Source organism: Balaenoptera acutorostrata, chromosome 16 (assembly GCF_949987535.1).
Source record: "Balaenoptera acutorostrata chromosome 16, mBalAcu1.1, whole genome shotgun sequence".
NCBI lineage: Eukaryota > Metazoa > Chordata > Mammalia > Artiodactyla > Balaenopteridae > Balaenoptera > Balaenoptera acutorostrata.
In genome coordinates this window covers 39,390,464-39,406,956 of record NC_080079.1, presented here as the reverse complement: position 1 = coordinate 39,406,956, position 16,493 = coordinate 39,390,464, and the positions used below count along the sequence as shown (strand labels likewise).

The following is a 16,493-nucleotide window of genomic DNA, read 5'->3' as shown; positions in this document are numbered from 1 at the left end:
CAGCGGAGTGCAGAGGGAGGACCAAAAAATGTTAACCGTCGCTGTTATTACTGCATATGAAGACAAGCTGGGCATCGGTGCCCACTAAGGACCATGCCGACAAGCCTGGCGGTTTCAAGCAGGTCCCAGAGGCAGGAAGCCTTCCTTGGAGAGGCGGGGGGGTGGGAGGTGGTGGAAGCTCAGGCAGCCACTGGGAGTGGGAACGCAGAGAGCGAACTTGACCTCCGACTGCACGCGGGGCGTGTCCGTCCGAGCCCCCGGCTGCAAGGTCCTGCCTCCGACCCGGGCTAGCGGAGCCGCTCCCGGGCGTAGGGGGCCGGGCCCGGGACCCCGCCCAGGAGGCGGCCGGGTCCCCTGGGTTGGGCGCTGCTGGCGGAGCCGACGGGGCGGAGAGGAGCACGGCGGGAGGAGGAGTAGGAGGAGGGGGCTGGTCAAGGGAAGTGCGACGTGTCTGTGGAGCCTTTTTATACCTCCTTCTCGGGAGTCCGGCAGTAGCCACTGCCGCCGCCACCGAGCGTCCTAGCGCTTCCGCTCCCAGGAGCTGGGCTCCGACTTCCAGCGCGCCGGGCATCGCCGCAGCCAGCCAGCATGTCGTCCGGGGTCAAGAAACAGAAGACGGTAGGCTTCGAGTCTCCTGCCTTCCTCCTCCGCTCCAACCCCGGGACGCTCGGAGGCGAGCAGCCCCGGCGCCGAGGCTGGGGCGCGGGGAGGAGGAAGAGGAGGAGGAGGGAAGCAGGAGGGCGAGGCTCGGCCGGGACTCCCGGGAGAGCCCTTGCCGGGCAGTCCCTTCCCGCCCCGCGCCTCTGGGAACCTGCGCCCCGTGGGGTCGTCACGGCCGGGACAGACCTCCGGAGCTGGCAGAGTGGGTCCCAGTTAAGAGAAAGGACCAGAGATGGGAAATTTCCTTAATTCTCCAAGAGCTTTTCCAGACCCGTCTTTTCTTCTGAATGAGCTCCGCGCGGGTCCAGCGGGTGGTGGGCTGAGGGAACTCGGTCCTGCCAGGTTTGGTCGCAGGGCACACGTCAGTGACAGTCATTGGGGTTTTGTCCACGGAAACTCCTTGGATTGGACTTTCATGACGGACATTCATAAAGGAAACTACGACCATCTAGACGTAAGGGAGGAAATTGCATTTCTACACTGGCAGGACTCTCGCTTGATTCAGCTCCCTGTTGGAATCGGGTGGCACCTCAAGTTCAGTCACGGGGGGCCCCTCAGCTTGGTGGAGTGAGATGAGGGGACTGCTTTGAGGAGGCTCAATTTTATCCAGAATTAATCTGGGCCATCCCCATTGTGGGAAATAGAGGGTTCCTCGAAAAGTTCCTTTCCCACTTAGTGATAGGGGCTCCTATAAATTTTGCATCCTTAAACATGGTAACAGTGATCATAGACTCTTAGAGTCGGAAACAGCCTTGTAGCCAGCATTTGGGCCACACCAGGGGTGGTCTGCAAGCCTTGTTCAGATCCCAGCCAGCAGTCTGACTGCTGAGCACTCATCTTTTCACTACCACACTACAAGCCTCAGATGATTATGGTGGTTAGGGAATGGGCTGACCTCTCTCAGTTAGACTTGCGCTTGGCACATAGTAGGTGATCAATAAATAAATGTTTATTACTATTATTATATAATACTTATTACTGAAATATCTTTGAGGTGTATTTGTGGCAGGCGGCGGGAGAGGTGAAAAAAACATGAATGGGGGAAGGGGAGTGGAGGGGCCATGCAGGGGCTAGAAGTGTGGACTTCAGCAACAAGGGGAAGGGAATGGGGGCTCTGTGGTTTCAGGGAACCACACTGGACCCGCAGGAAGATTCAGGGGGAAGGTGGCATCAACTTGAGAAGGCAGAATGGTCGGGGTCCAGTTGCCTTTTATAGGAGCGATTTTAAAGTGGAGAGACTCTCAGTATTATATTTGAAAATATTGTTAAGTGCACATCACTTATGTTTTATTCCTATTTAATTTTATTAATTTCTGTAAAATTCTCAAGGGTATCTTCTAAATGACAACCTGCTGTGGCACTTAGTAGCCTTTTATATCAGTGAGGTTTTAATTCTTACCTCCTTGCTTGCATCAAGAATTCCTTCCCAATGGGGTTGCTTTGTCAAGCATTAGTAATGAAGGGACAGGTGGTCTTTCCCCTTCATGCCTCCAGTCAGCAAGAGCCTGTGAAGAGAAAGGTTTGAAAACAGGGGTTTTACACACTGATCGCGGCAACTGCACAGACAGAGAAAGTGAGAAATTTGAGGTCCGGAGGGTTTGCTTTTTGTGTTTACACATTTGGAACCTTCTATTTTTTGTTTGGAGGTGTGTGTGTGTGTGTGTTCTACATAGGATGAAATTAACACCTGAAACAGCTAGCAGGACTTGTGAACTTTTATTTAGCCAACATGATTATAATCCAGGGCACCAGCACACGTTCCCCAAAGGGGCGGATAGATAACTATTGGGTAAAGCAAGTCAGCTGTAAATGCATATGAAATCTCTCAAGCTTTAAATGTTAACTCAAAATGTGTTTTGAAACTTTGCAAGCCAAAGCAAAATCTGTCCACATGTGTGACCTCTGAACTAATCAATTATTTGAGAAGTGAGTCTTGCTGATCTAGGATGGTTTCCTGGAAGGGAGGCTGGGCTGATCTTTTTAGGGACTCGCAGAAATCATTACATTATGTTCTCTATTGTCAACAGAGGATGGTCAATTCACACCCCAGGTACTGCAGTAACTCCAAATATTTGTTGAGCCCCTACTGTGTGCCAGCCAGGATACTGGGGTGAATACATCTTTCCCAGGGTTTTTTTAGCCACACTCTCTGGATGAATATAGCCTTTCAGTTCAGACCAGTGTTAGAGGAGTAGGTAGTTTTGGTTTAAATGTGAGAAGGTAGGATGATTTTCTCACAAGCTTGAGAAAAATAAAAAAGGAAAGTTTCTTTTATAAGGGAAGGTAGCACATTCCTCCTGTGTTAGGCATCCTTACCATGGTAACCAAAGACAGCTACGTGTCACAGCCCTCCCTCCGACCCTTGATTTACTTCCAACTCTGGCCACCTCCCATCCCGTCGACACACACATAGATCCCAGGAGAAGGAAGGAGGCAGACTGCAGCCAGAGGACTGGAAAGAAAGGCAAAGGCCTGGTCCTTTCTTCTTGCATCATGTCCTGGATTAGCATTTTTCAAGGCCCACAGACAATGTTATGTCCTGGAGACAACCAATCTAAAAAAGTCAACTGAGATATTAAAATATTTTCCAAAGGGTCAAACAAGCCAGTGTTTGGAAGGGAGTGAAGGGCTACTGAAAAGTTAAAGCTCTCCCTAAATGTAAGTGATTATCCACCTTTTTATTATTTTAAAAACTCTGTACAATATTCCATTATTTTCCTGGAGGTAGCTACTTTTAAAACTATTTGAAGATGCTGTGTAAGGCAAGACATGAATTTCCAGATGAGCAACCATTGGAAGGAAGGAAAAACAAGTGCTTCCCAGAGTCCTGGCCCTAAGCTGTGCTGTATTTCATTTCATCCTCACAGCAGGCTTCACCCCAGAAAACCGAGCCTCACCTCTAGGGGAGGAGAAATGCCAGGAGCAGGTCAGGATTTAAATTCAAGTTTGTCCAACTTTGAAGCCCCGGCTCCTGCTCCCTCTGTTTCTCTGGCCCATAAATTTCCTCGTCTGTAATGACTTACCCCTTACAACTGTTGTGAGGAGTAAGTAACTTCTAAAAACTGTCTTGCTCAGTTCTAGGCCCATATGCAGTTGCTACTGTTATTATTTTTATTACACCACACTCTCTTGGTTTGCCCAGCAAGGAGAAGAAAGCACAGGTCAGACCATTCCAAAGGCTCAGTAAACAACAACCATAAGAATATTTAATAAAAGCAAACAAATACAGAAGGATAGAGGTGATGATTTGAATTCTAATTGTAAAAAGCTGAATAGAAGACAAAGGTTGATAATTAGTGTGGATGTACCAGAGTAACCCAAATAATCAGCAAGATTTTGCCAACAACCTTGACCAAGAAAGGCAATCTATATATAAGTAAATTTTAGACTAATTTCTCTTCACCCTTCCTGTGCCTTCAACTGTTTCCAGATCCATCTTAAAATTAATGTTGTCTGATTCATGCTGTTTTTCCATGATCCTCTCTTTGCACTTTTACCTTAAAGATAAATATCATTAACTCTGAGTTTTTTATCTCTGAGATAGTTATCTTTATCTTTCAGCACTTTGTCTTCCTGTTAATGCACGTGGCTCTCTGGTTTGCTTAGGGGATAATTAGGCTGAACTCAAACATGGAACCTTTAGGGAATGAGAGTCTGAGAAAGGAATCAGTGATGTCAATTTCAGTCCTAGGAGATTACTGTTTATTTCAAAACCTGTCACTAAATAGTAATGGGCACTCATCTTTGTGTTTGGAAGTCTCTGGAAAACACAGAAACTAAAAGTAAATAAACATAAATATAATGGCATTTCAACTAACCTTTCATCCCTTAGGTGATTTGCTCATCCGACAGGTGAAGTGGCACCTGTCCCCAGCAACTTTGCATAGAGCCTGGCGCTGAGTAGGTGCTCCATAAATATTTTTTGCGTAAACGGCTGCAGAATTCATTAGTGAATGAATTTGTTTTTAGCATCTCTACTTTGCTTAGATTTCCCCCACGCCCCTCTTACCTGTCTGCTCTTGTGTGCTTGCTTATTTTTGCCTGGATAGTCATCATTACCACTGAAAAATTACCTGTAGGGATTCTTTGAGGCTTAGGATGAATGGCCTTCCCCCCACCCCGCCAACCCCCTGGAGGATTTGCTTTTGTTTCTGCCAGGTGCCTGGTGGCACTACTAGCCTGGCACCACTTTGACCTAAACTTACCACTTAAAGTTTTTTAGACCAGCCAGGTGATGTGAATTTGAGCTGCAGTTTTGCACACAGGGACCAGCTGGTGAGTACAAGTCCTCACGGACTGCCCCCCTGTGCCTCCTTATGTAAACTTTCCATGTCACGGCCATTGTCCCTGCAGTCTTTCGGAGTGGGAAGTGGGTTAATTCTGGTTCACTCTTATTTTTAGGGGTTGACTCTTGGGAAACTCAGCTTAGTGTAGACAAAAGCCTTTGTATTCTCCCCACTTGGGTACGTTCTAGGCTTCGATTTCTGTTTCACCTCCCCTGTGAGGCTGTCAAAATCCATGCACATCTGCCCCTATCAGGGCAAAAGTGCCTCCCTGCTTGCTTACCTCTTAGGTTCTTGCTTTCCCGCAGATTTTGGCCTGGTAGTTCCTTACTATCTTGTCGGGTATTTGATGTTTCGAATTAGATTATTGTATATTATAGCCTGCACTTTAAATTTGTTTTTATAAAGGATTGGATTGTATAACCTAGACCATCATTGCTGGAAGCAAAAAATCTCTGCCTTTTCTTGATTCCTGTGTATCATTAACATTTCATATCATACCTTTCCCTTATTATACCTATAACATTCTTATAAAAGGAGTACTTTAAGAACAAATAAACTTAAGTCAGATTGCTAGTCAGAAATATTTAATTTAATCCCTTTTTCCCTACAAAGTGCTAAGGTCTGGGCTGGTGGGGGTGGGGGGAGGTGAGCAGTGCTCACCTTGTCTTGCGGCCTCTGCCTTACGGGCATCCGTAGAGATGTGCGTTGTCCTGTCTCATCCTTAGTGTTGGTCCAGTTCAAGTGCATTCCTGTCTGAAAGCTCCTTCAGTGTCAGCACCTTTCCTTGCTTCTCCCATGCTCTCGTGGGTACACTGAGGTCACTGTGCTACTCCAGCACAACTCTGGGGGAAATTCGGCTGGTCTGTCTAAGATCTTTGACGTTGCCCCCCTACTCCCAGAAGGGTGGGAACTGTGCTTCTGCTCTGGTGTGACCATGCTGGGACTCTGAGGGGCTCGAGGGGCTGCTGGAGTCTGTCCCTGCTTCCTCTCCCTTGGGATCTGTTGAGGATCAACAGCACACCCAGTGCCCCCTGCTTTCAAAGTCCCCAGAGCCATTTGGCTCCTCTCACCCCAAGCCCAGCACCAGGCCCAGAACACCACTTCCCTTCTCAGACTCCTACTGGCAGCTAAGCTCCCTTTGCTTCTAATAAATATTAAACAGAACTTTTTCAGAAAGGTTAATTAACATTAACATTGGATTCGTGACAAATGTGGTCTTATTGATCCTCTTTCCTGCCTTTTGATCACCAAATAATTTTTTTTCAGTTTAGAATAAGTTGGCACACAAGATGGAAATATTTTTTTTCTCTCTGCAGAAGAGCCATTGTATTAAAACTTAAAATCTAACTTGCCTCTGATAACACATGGTGTGTAAAGTGACTTTCATCAGTTGGCTGGTGTGACTTCCTTTAAAATCTAATCAGCAACTCTTTCTGTATTTCACATTTACTCCTGAAGTTGATTTTGCTATTACTGGTATTGTGAACACATGTGTGCAGCATAAACATGGCAAGCTCAATCTAATATCTGTCTAGCACCAAATATTAAATTTTGGCAAAAAAAATGTGACCTGTTATCAAGCTTTTCTAAAACAGTTACATAAATATATCAAATGCTACATCATTAAAAGTGATCATTTCTATGCTAGGTTAATATTTGCTTTAAATATCTAGTTAACATCTTTATATGGTTTGTTATAAAAATATGGATTTTTATCCACCAAGCATCTATGTCCAGTCTAAAATTACAATTACTTTTTTTTTCCTTTTTAATGCGTGCTGAGTGTGGGCTTGAAAAATTATTTGCAGACTTTGCTTGGAGACGTAAACCACCTACAGTGTAGTCTGAGATTTTATCCCCATTACTTCATTCATCTATACCTTCCCCAATCATTTATTTGTGGATAATTCATGCTTTCTCAACTTTTAGCAAAATAGGCAACTAAGATGTTGGTGATGATTTTTATTTGTATATATTTCCTACTGTTAAAAACCTGAATTAACTTTTTCATCCTCTGCTGTGATTCCATTGTATATTATTTTGTTTTCCTTTAAGAGCTCTAAAAACTTTTCCTTTTTTAGTTCGTGTCAGATCCTCACTTACGTATTTGTTCACTTCATTCACTCAACAAATATTTTTTGAATGACCCAACCAGGACCTTTCATTGCCATAGTTTACTAGAGCTACCAAACCCTTATATTCTTTTTTTTTTTTTAATTTACTTATTTATTTATGTTTGGCTGCATTGGGTCTTCGCTGCTGTGCGCGGGCTTTCTCTAGTTGCGGTGAGCGGGAGCTACTCTTCGTTGCAGTGCCCAGGCTTCTCACTGTGGTGGCTTCTCTTGTTGCAGAGCATGGGCTCTAGGCACGCGGGCTTCAGTAGTTGTGGCACGCGGGCTCAGTAGCTGTGGCTCGCAGGCTCTAGAGTGCAGGCTCAGTAGTTGTGGCGCACAGGCTTAGTTGCCCCGCGGCATGTGGGATCTTCCCAGACCAGGGCTCGAACCCGTGTCCCCTGCATTGGCAGGCGGATTCTTAACCACTGTGCCACCAGGGAAGTCCCCAGCCTTATGTTCTTTAATTATAGTTTTTTAGGCCGTTCAAACACTGTCTTTAAACTATTCAGAACATAGCGTTTACTGTTTCTAACTGCAACACCCCACCCACAACTTGTATATTCTTTCAACCTTCTGCCCAGTCAGTATTACAGTGGCCTTGGGCCAAAAGCAATAAAATTTCCAACTGATTTTTCATACATTTTTTTAAATCCCTTTTTTTTTCTCCTAAATTAGAAATTTAAATTATTTACTTTTTATTCAGGCTGTTCCTACTTTAAAAACGTATTTTTTAAAGAACCCTAGCACTTTACTTCTGGAAGGAAAATTAAGAACGCATGTTCAAGCCGTTCAAGTTGATACACAGTATTTCAGAGCTTTGCTAAGGCCCCCGACCATCTTCCTGGCCAGCTGGTTGGTGATAACCACCACTGAGCTGGAACTCTGAGTACCTAACTACAGGCCTAGCACTTTTCTTTTTATTGTGTGCCCTTTGAAAGAGGCCCTACCCATTTTCTATAGCTTTGTTTTTTCTTTTACATACTGGGAAATAGTTTCCATAAATTAAAAAAAAAACACGGGCTTCCCTGGTGGCGCAGTGGTTGAGAATTTGCCTGCCAATGCAGGGGACACGGGTTCGAGCCCTGGTCTGGGAAGATCCCACATGCCACGGAGCAACTGGGCCCGTGAGCCACGACTACTGAGCCTGCGCGTCTGGAGCCTGTGCTCCGCAACAAGAGGCCGCGATAATGAGAGGCCCGCGCACCGCGATGAAGAGTGGCCCCCACTTGCCGCAACTGGAGAAAGCCCTCGCACAGAAACGAAGACCCAACACAGCCATAAATAAACAAAAATTAAAAAAAAAAAAAGTGCATGAAAATCTGAGAAATTATGAGTATGTCTTTCAAAAAAAAAATACAGAATTGCTATCATTCTAAAAAAAAAAACACACACAACACTCCCAAGTTGGTTATCAGAGAGTCACAGTTACACTTTTTTTTAATAAATTTATTTATTTATTTATTTTTGGCTGTGCTGGGTCTTCATTGCTGTGCGCAGGCTTTCCCTAGTTGCGGCGAGCGGGGGCTACTCTTCGTTGCGGTGCGCGGGCTTCTCATTGTCATGGCTTCTCTTGTTGCGGAGCACGGGCTCCAGGCACGCAGGCTTCAGTAGTTGTGGCACGTGGGCTCAGTAGTTGTGGCTCGCAGGCTCTAGAGCTCAGGCTCAGTAGTTGTGGTGCACGGGTTTAGCTGCTCCGCGGCATGTGGGATCTTCCCAGGCCAGGGCTCGCACCCGTGTCCCCTGCATTGGCAGGCGGATTCTTAACCACTGCGCTACCAGGGAAGCCCCACAGTTACACTTCGATTTAGCTTTAGCATCTTGTTTTGGTATTCTGGAGATAGAAAACATGCACCGGAGAGCAGTGTTTGAAAAATGTAACTTTACCATTTTGAAATATTTTTCATGGGCCAGTCTGTTTCTCTTTAGAAAATTCAACTCATACCCCCCCCCAAACTCCCCAACCTCACATACTCTTCCTTAAACCTTCTCAAACAGTTTATTTTATCAAAAACAAGAAAAAAGATAATAATGATTGCATAGTGTGCAATACAGATAAAACTATATTTGGCAAAAGTTGGGGCAAGTTCGGAATTTCCATTTTTATCTCTAAATCCATTCATTTTCATTGTTTCCTAAGTTCATGAAGTACCATGAAGTCGATCACTATAATTGTGTGGTCCTGCCAACTAAATCTACCTAATTGCTGAGTTCCAATAGAGTCATTTCCTGAATTATATGAATAAGTACAGCTCTTGGGCCATTGTGTCACTAATACAACAATGTTTTGAGTAGTTACTAAAAAATAAAATTAAAAAATTTGCATTCATCTACTGTGTTTAAATTAGCCATTTGACTAAGAAGAGATCTAATAAAACATAGAGATTACAATTCCAACTATGGGATTTGCATATTTATCAGGAGTTTTGATTTTTAGAGCTTGTTTTGTTAGAAAATTCCCACTCTGTTGTGACTTGTTTATCATCTGCATTGAGAACTTCTGATGTGGCAGGCACTGTTTCCAGAGCCTGCCTGTGCATTAACTCATTTGGTCCTCACCATCTCCTGAAGCAAGTTTGTGAACAAATAGTCAGGAGGGAACTCATTTAACTGAAGTAAATCTTTAGAGAGTTCCCCACAGGAGAAGCTAAAACCTTATTAGCTCCTCTGTAGTTAATAAGTTGTTTATTTCATGGAGGGAATGAGACAAACGCCAAGTAGCAAACACAGCAGGATTGGGCAACTAGTAATATATCACTGCTTCATTTGTAAAATATTTTGGCAGCTGCCTACTGCTGATATCTCAAGATAATAATAAAGAATTCTATTGAGACATTCCCTAGCACTTTTGTAAAAAGAGTAAGTGGCATACACTTGCAAATGCATGTTACCCTTGCCATCACACACGTTTCTTTCTTTATGGTGACATAAAGTGAATAATTGGAAAATAAATTTTCTTTGTGCTCAGACTCAAGAAGTAGGGGTAATAGTTTTTATTGCCTAGTTTTACCACTAGGTCAGTATTCAACAAATGTGAACAGAATGATTTGTTTCCACTAAAGCTGCTAATACTTGAGACAAGTTGTAACAGTGATTTGTCAATGAGAAAAGGAAACCAGGCCACCCATGTGTTTTTCACAAAATAAAAACTTGACCTACCTGGAAGTCAAGGCTTAAGGATGTTGGCAACCAGATAATGCTTCCATTTCACTGGGGACCAATGAGGAGTGCCTGGAAATTGTGAGATCCTAAATGGCGCTTTCCATGACATTTGGAAGAAACATTTGGGGAGTTTGTCTCATTCTGTCATCATAGGTCGGGAAAGTCTAAGTTTTCAGCAATCCTTGGCCATAGCCTCATTGACAGCCACTAGGAAGACCTGGATTCTGATTCCCAGGAGACCACTGTGTAAAAGGCTGGAGCCCACGCTCAAGGGGAGAAGAGCGGCGTTGGCTGTGTGTAGTTGTAGGGCCTGAGATCGAAGTCCTTTCATAGAGAGGTTACCTTATTTAAATGAAGGAAGTAGTAGTGACAGTAGAGAAATTAAATCACAGAATCCATGCTTTCACAGTGTGAGACACCTTGGGTACAAAATTCTGTGAAAAGGATGTGTTGCCTCTGCTTAGTTAGCCATTCAGTGAATGGAAAAATCTGGGTCATCATAAACACCTGACTTCTTCCATTTTCTTCTCAGTGTTGAGGCTCGGGTTTAATAAGTCCTTTAAACATCACATTGTGATGTTCATTCTTGATTAGGTTAAGAGCCTCCCTCAAGGTTGAGGGAGGTACCTTGTTGATCCAGTTGAGTTCCTTAGACAGGGGAAGGGAACAAGCATTTATTCGGGGACTTTCCATACAGTAACTCATCTCCTCCTCACAGTAACCCATGGAGTAGTTGATGTTCTTATCCACATTTTATAGTTGAGAACAGTAAGGCTTATTGAGATTAAATAACTCGCCTTAGGATGCATAAGTGTGAGTGGCAGAGCTGACTCCCTCCTAAATTCGAACGCCATGTTTTCAATGATTCTTTTTTTTTTTTTCATTCGTTAATGTAATAGATGTCATGGATACTACAACTGTCAAAATGAAGATTATTCTGATGATTGAAACATACATTTAAACTTTGTGGATGTAGGTTAACGCAGTGAAGAAACTGAAAAGATTAAGTGGTCGCTTTGAAAGGGATTTTCCTCAGGTGCTTTTTGGAATGTTGTATATAATCTTTAGAAGATGTGGATTTGAGCAAATGCCATTAAAAGGCAATAAATGTTAGTTTGGCTGACGCTTTGCGGCCAATTTTAGGAACGGTAGTGTTTGGAATCGAACCCAACATTTCACCTTAATAATACAAAGCTTCAGTGTTCTAGTGGGTGAATGCATATACCCAAGAAAAAGTGTCCTTAGAAATAATTGCAGTGACTTACATGTAACTCTAGACCTGGCCTTGTTCATTATGTGGGCGCTGCACAGTCAAGCATTCATGAGTTACAAGTTCCCAAAGCCCCACAAGCTACGGGCCTGTTCTCTGGATGTACTAGAGGTTTCATTGACATTTCCACAGCTCAGCACAGAATTTTAATCTTTCATGGTTCAAGGAGCCTGTGTCATATACACAGCCTCATTAACAGAACCAATTGCAAAAGAATATGAAGAAAATACACAGAGGTAATTAAACACAGCCTTCAGTGGAGCACTTACAGGGCTGGTGTTTAGAAAGGCAGCTAAGACCTGTGCTGAACACTATAATTGTGTGGTTTAGAGCATCTTCTGAAGGCAGTTACACATTTCTAGGAGACTTGATTTGATGTGTATTGTGTTTCCATGAGGGCAATTGCCCCCTCCCTGAATTATAGCAGGGTTCCTCTGGGTCTGCATTAATACCTTTCTTTCATCATACTCATCAAGGCTTATTCATAAATTCTTATTAATTATCCTAGCCGCTCTCTAGAATGGGTGGGTATAAGGATTACAAATCTTTACTAAAATAAAGAGATGGGATAAATTCCCTACGCCTTCTGGTGAGCCCATATAATAGTAGAGACAACCCAAGTTTGCCAAGTTCAGTGGCCTAGTTCTTTGTTTTGTCTCCAAGCAGACAGAAGCTCAGGGACACCTGAATGATATTTGGCATGAAGGCTTTCTTATTGGGATTGTACCAAGTTAATTGTGTGCTGTGAAACACCATATGGCCTCATTTTCATTGGGACATCTAGTGCTGTAAACACTACAATACATGAATTAAGTGATTCAGCTAATTATACCCACTTTTTTATACGCTTCTAAAAAAATAGCACGTGATCCTTGAAATAGAGAAGGTTGTGTATTCAAATTTTATTACCATTTTTTTGGTGTTGTGTCTGTATGTTTATTTATTTATTTTTTAATTTATTTATTTTTATTTATTTTATGGCTGTGTTGGGTCTTCGTTTCTGTGCGAGGGCTTTCTCTAGTTGTGGCAAGCGGGGGCCACTCTTCATCGCGGTGCGCGGGCCTCTCGCTATCGCGGCCTCTCTTGTTGCGGAGCACAGGCTCCAGACGCGCAGGCTCAGTAATTGTGGCTCACGGGCCTAGTTGCTCCGCGGCATGTGGGATCTTCCCAGACCAGGGCACGAACCCGTGTCCCCTGCATTGGCAGGCAGATTCTTAACCACTGCGCCACCAGGGAAGCCCCCTGTATGTTTATTTTAATGAGGAGACTGGAAACTAAACCATTTCTTTGCTGCTAATTCACGCTAGATTACCTTCGTATTTCCATGGGACATACGAATTCTGAAGCCGTGTCTGTCTCCATGATAGCACCCTGCTTGGATCTGTGTATATTTGCATATAAAGTATAGAAGGAGTTATTACCTTAAAAAGCTGATTTAGACAGAGGCTTGAGGAAAGAGAAGGGTACAAGAGTCAAGGAGATATCTGGAGAAAACTTGATCCTGTAGACCAGCAGTTAAGAAATTATGTCCTGTGGCCAAATCCAGCCCCCACCCTGTTTTGGTATAACCTGTAAGCTAAGAATGGTTTTTAAATGGTTGGGTGAAAAATCAAAGGAAGAATTATATCTCACAACATGTGAAAAGTGTATGAAATTCAAATTTCAGTGTCCATAAATAAAGCTTATTAGAACACAGTGATGCCCATTTATTTACATGTTGTGGCTGCTTTCACTGCAGAGATGAGTATTTGCAATAGACTGTATGGCCTGTAAAGCTGAAAATATTTATTATCCGCCTCTTTAAGAAAAGTGCGCCACCTCCTGCTTTTGACAATGGGGGGCCAGTGTTCAGTTCTGACTGACTTAGGTCAATGGCCTGTCAGCACATCACTCACATCTGACTTCAGAAAGCTGAGTACCCAGCTCTACTTCATGAGTCCCCAGTTGAATTGTGTTTGGTGTATTGCCATTGTTTTGTTTTAAAAAAACATTATTTTTTAAAAAGTTCTAGGGAACTCATTGCTATGTCTCTTTCAATGATATTATTGAAGATATTGTTCATTAATTACAACGCATGATATTCTCTTTATAAAGATCCATGGGAGAAATACCTCTTCAGTCTTAGTACCAGAAAGGCTGTATTTTTTCTGAGGATTTGTGTGTGTGTGTGTGTGTGTGTGTGTGTAATCCTTTGGAAACTGTGCATTCTGTGACTGTCCAGCTTTATTTTTGCCAAAAAGCTCGGAAGCAAATTTGTGGCTCACTTTCTATTTTTGCACCAGCTTCATGCTTGGTATCATTTCACTTTATGCCCCTTATGTTGTTTTTTCTTTTTCTCATCCACTCAGAAGTGAGCTTTTGCTGTGCTTTATGGATCCTGTAAGTCACTGTACGTGTTTTAGGAACTATGCAGAACATTAAAACATATATTAAATTAAAAATAAGATGCATTTGAACTTTAGCTCCAGAAACTCACAGGGCATTCCTTACGGTCCCACCTCAGAGAGCCCTTCACCTTTTCCCTACTGTTTTGTGACTTTCCAGGGCTCTGTGTCTGCAGGACGTTATGGAAACCAATCCTTGCAATGCTTATTAAGTGCTTTGTGGTCTAATGTTCTATCCTTGCTGGAGGCTTATCATCAAACCCCCTCAAGGTGGATACAGATATAGATCAGAAGTTCTTCATCTGGAGTCCAGAGGATTTAGGAGGGTTGTGAACTTGGATGGGGAAATTATTTTTATAACCTATAATAGAAAAGTCTCACTTCCTTCAATGATGATCACAGACAACAGATCATAGCAGTATTAACAGTACCTGTGATTATATCAGCAATAGAAGTTACAGATATTTTCATATCATGTAAGTTGTTGCCGATATTGCTGATGTCATGAAAATAACTGTGTTCTTTATTACTTCGAAATTAAGATGATTACTATAGCTGTCTACCTAAACATCAGGATCTTGTTATTTAATATGCTGATAAAGAAGGACATTTATTACTGTCCTGTAATTTTAAAAAACCATTTTGATAACTAATTCATTTTTTTTTCTTTGCAGTCCTTTGTGTTTTATTTTATGCATTTAAAAACATTTTTCTGAGAAGGGGTCCATAGGCTACCAAAGGAGTTCTTGACTCAAAAAAGGTTAAGAAAGCTCTGTGCATGGGTACACCCACGCAGGCCCACACACACAGTTTTTACAGGCAGTTCCAGAGGGTTCACAGATGCCCAGACAAGGCCCATGTCTAATATGCAGTTTAAGAACTCAGGCCCTATTGGCTAAATTCCAAGATAGAAGGTCACATGAGGGAGGGTTTTTATTTTGTTTTATTTTCTGAGGCCCAGTTCAAATGAATCACTTCTAAGAATCAACCTACGGTGCTTAGTCATAATCTTAGTCATAGTATTGATTCTGGCTGTTATCATTTAGCATTATCTCTTTCATCCAAAAAGCAAGGAATGCACATGTCTTCATAAAGTAATCTCTTGGCTTTTGCCATATCAACTCTTGATGTTTTTCAGTGAGAAATTAAAAACCTACCACTTCACACTGTTTGATTTTTAATTTCTATTGAAAAGAGCTTTGAGTCTTTGAATGGTCAGAGCTTGATATGTATGTATATCATAAATTTGGAATTGGATAAAAACTACCAGTACCACCAGATGTTAATGACATAATACCTTTCATGTTCTGTGCCTTGAATGTTTTTATTGCTGATGTCTTTACTAATCAAGCATATTTTTTTGTTCATGAAGCCACAGTTCATGTGAGAATATCATTCTCTGCTGATATTTGTGTGTTGTACACCCCTGGTTAGGATTTGCTTTACACTTGGACGGCTTTTATGTTTTTTTGAGTTCCATTTCTTGTGCCAGTATTCTGAATTCTCCCCTTCATTTATTGAGATCTGGGTGGGACCTTAGCGATTATCTAGTCTGGTGTTTCTCAACCCTGCTACACTTTACAAAATATTGATGCCTGGACACCACTCCCAAGAATCTGATTGAATTGGTCTGTGTGGGGTTCTTTAAAAGCTGGGTAAGAGGTTCCTTGGTTCTGCCTGCCTTGAGAACCACTGCCTAGCTTAATTCCTTCCCTGTACAAATGTGGGGCATTGTGACATGCCCGAGGACCTCCAGCTAGCTAGTAACAAATGGGTTTTCTCTACTTCAGAATGCTATTTGCTCTTTTCAGATTTTTTTTTTCAAAAACGCTAGGCCATTTACCAGCTAACGCAGACTTCTGGGATGGCTGCATTCCTCACAGAATATTTAAAATTAAATATTACAGCTGGAATGTTTAAAAGCTTGCCACCCTTGTCCTATTTTAACATTACCTAATGAACAGACAGCTTTCTGGAAAAACCTGGAGATCATTCTTTCTTAGTCAGTTGTTCCTGGCTGTGGTGACAACTTATCCCTGGAAATTTGCCCCATTCCTAAATCACAATTAAGAGAGTGGCTTGTTTTTGTAAGTAGCTTGTGATTCTTGATAATGTAAGTCTCCAGATCTTACTGTTGAACCTGGCACATTCCAACGGGAATAAATCTAAAAAGATTCCCTTGTCACATTTGATGGCCTTGAATATTAAAGACCCACATTGGAAGAACTCTCCAAAAATCAGCCTGCCTTTCCATTGTGATTTGTCAGTGTAACTCTAACATTTCTAGGAAAAATATATAAGTACCTCATGGGCAGAAATGCTGTCCGTTTATATATTTCATACTTATCATCTGAATTTACTAAGAATGAATCAAATTAATTTATAACCATCTGCCTTTTCCACCCAAGCTAATAAACCTCTTGCCTTGTTTTGTCTCATCATGGATTTTGATCAACTTTATTTATCTCATTGGGTTTAAAAATTAATAATGCATTGCCTTATATGGTACTTCTCTTCATAGAGATTATTCATTCTTCATGTAGTAAATGAAAGGAAAAAACAGATTTAATATAGATATTTGACTTAAAAAGATTAGATGACTCAAGCTAATGCAATTCTT

At 42.3% G+C, this 16,493-nt stretch overlaps 1 protein-coding gene across 2 annotated transcripts in view; it reads left to right on the top strand.

Annotated features, from left to right (window-relative positions):
* The first annotated feature begins 380 nt into the window (after positions 1-380).
* PAPSS2 (3'-phosphoadenosine 5'-phosphosulfate synthase 2) overlaps positions 381-16,493 on the top strand; it is a 79,839-nt gene continuing 63,726 nt past the window's right edge. The window contains exon 1 of one of the 2 annotated variants that reach the window (XM_057531411.1): positions 381-618. In XM_057531411.1, the coding sequence (XP_057387394.1) occupies positions 589-618 (30 nt within the window). In that variant the 5' untranslated portion in view covers positions 381-588. The remainder of the gene's footprint in view (positions 619-16,493) is intronic. The other variant, XM_057531413.1, reaches the window with a different exon arrangement.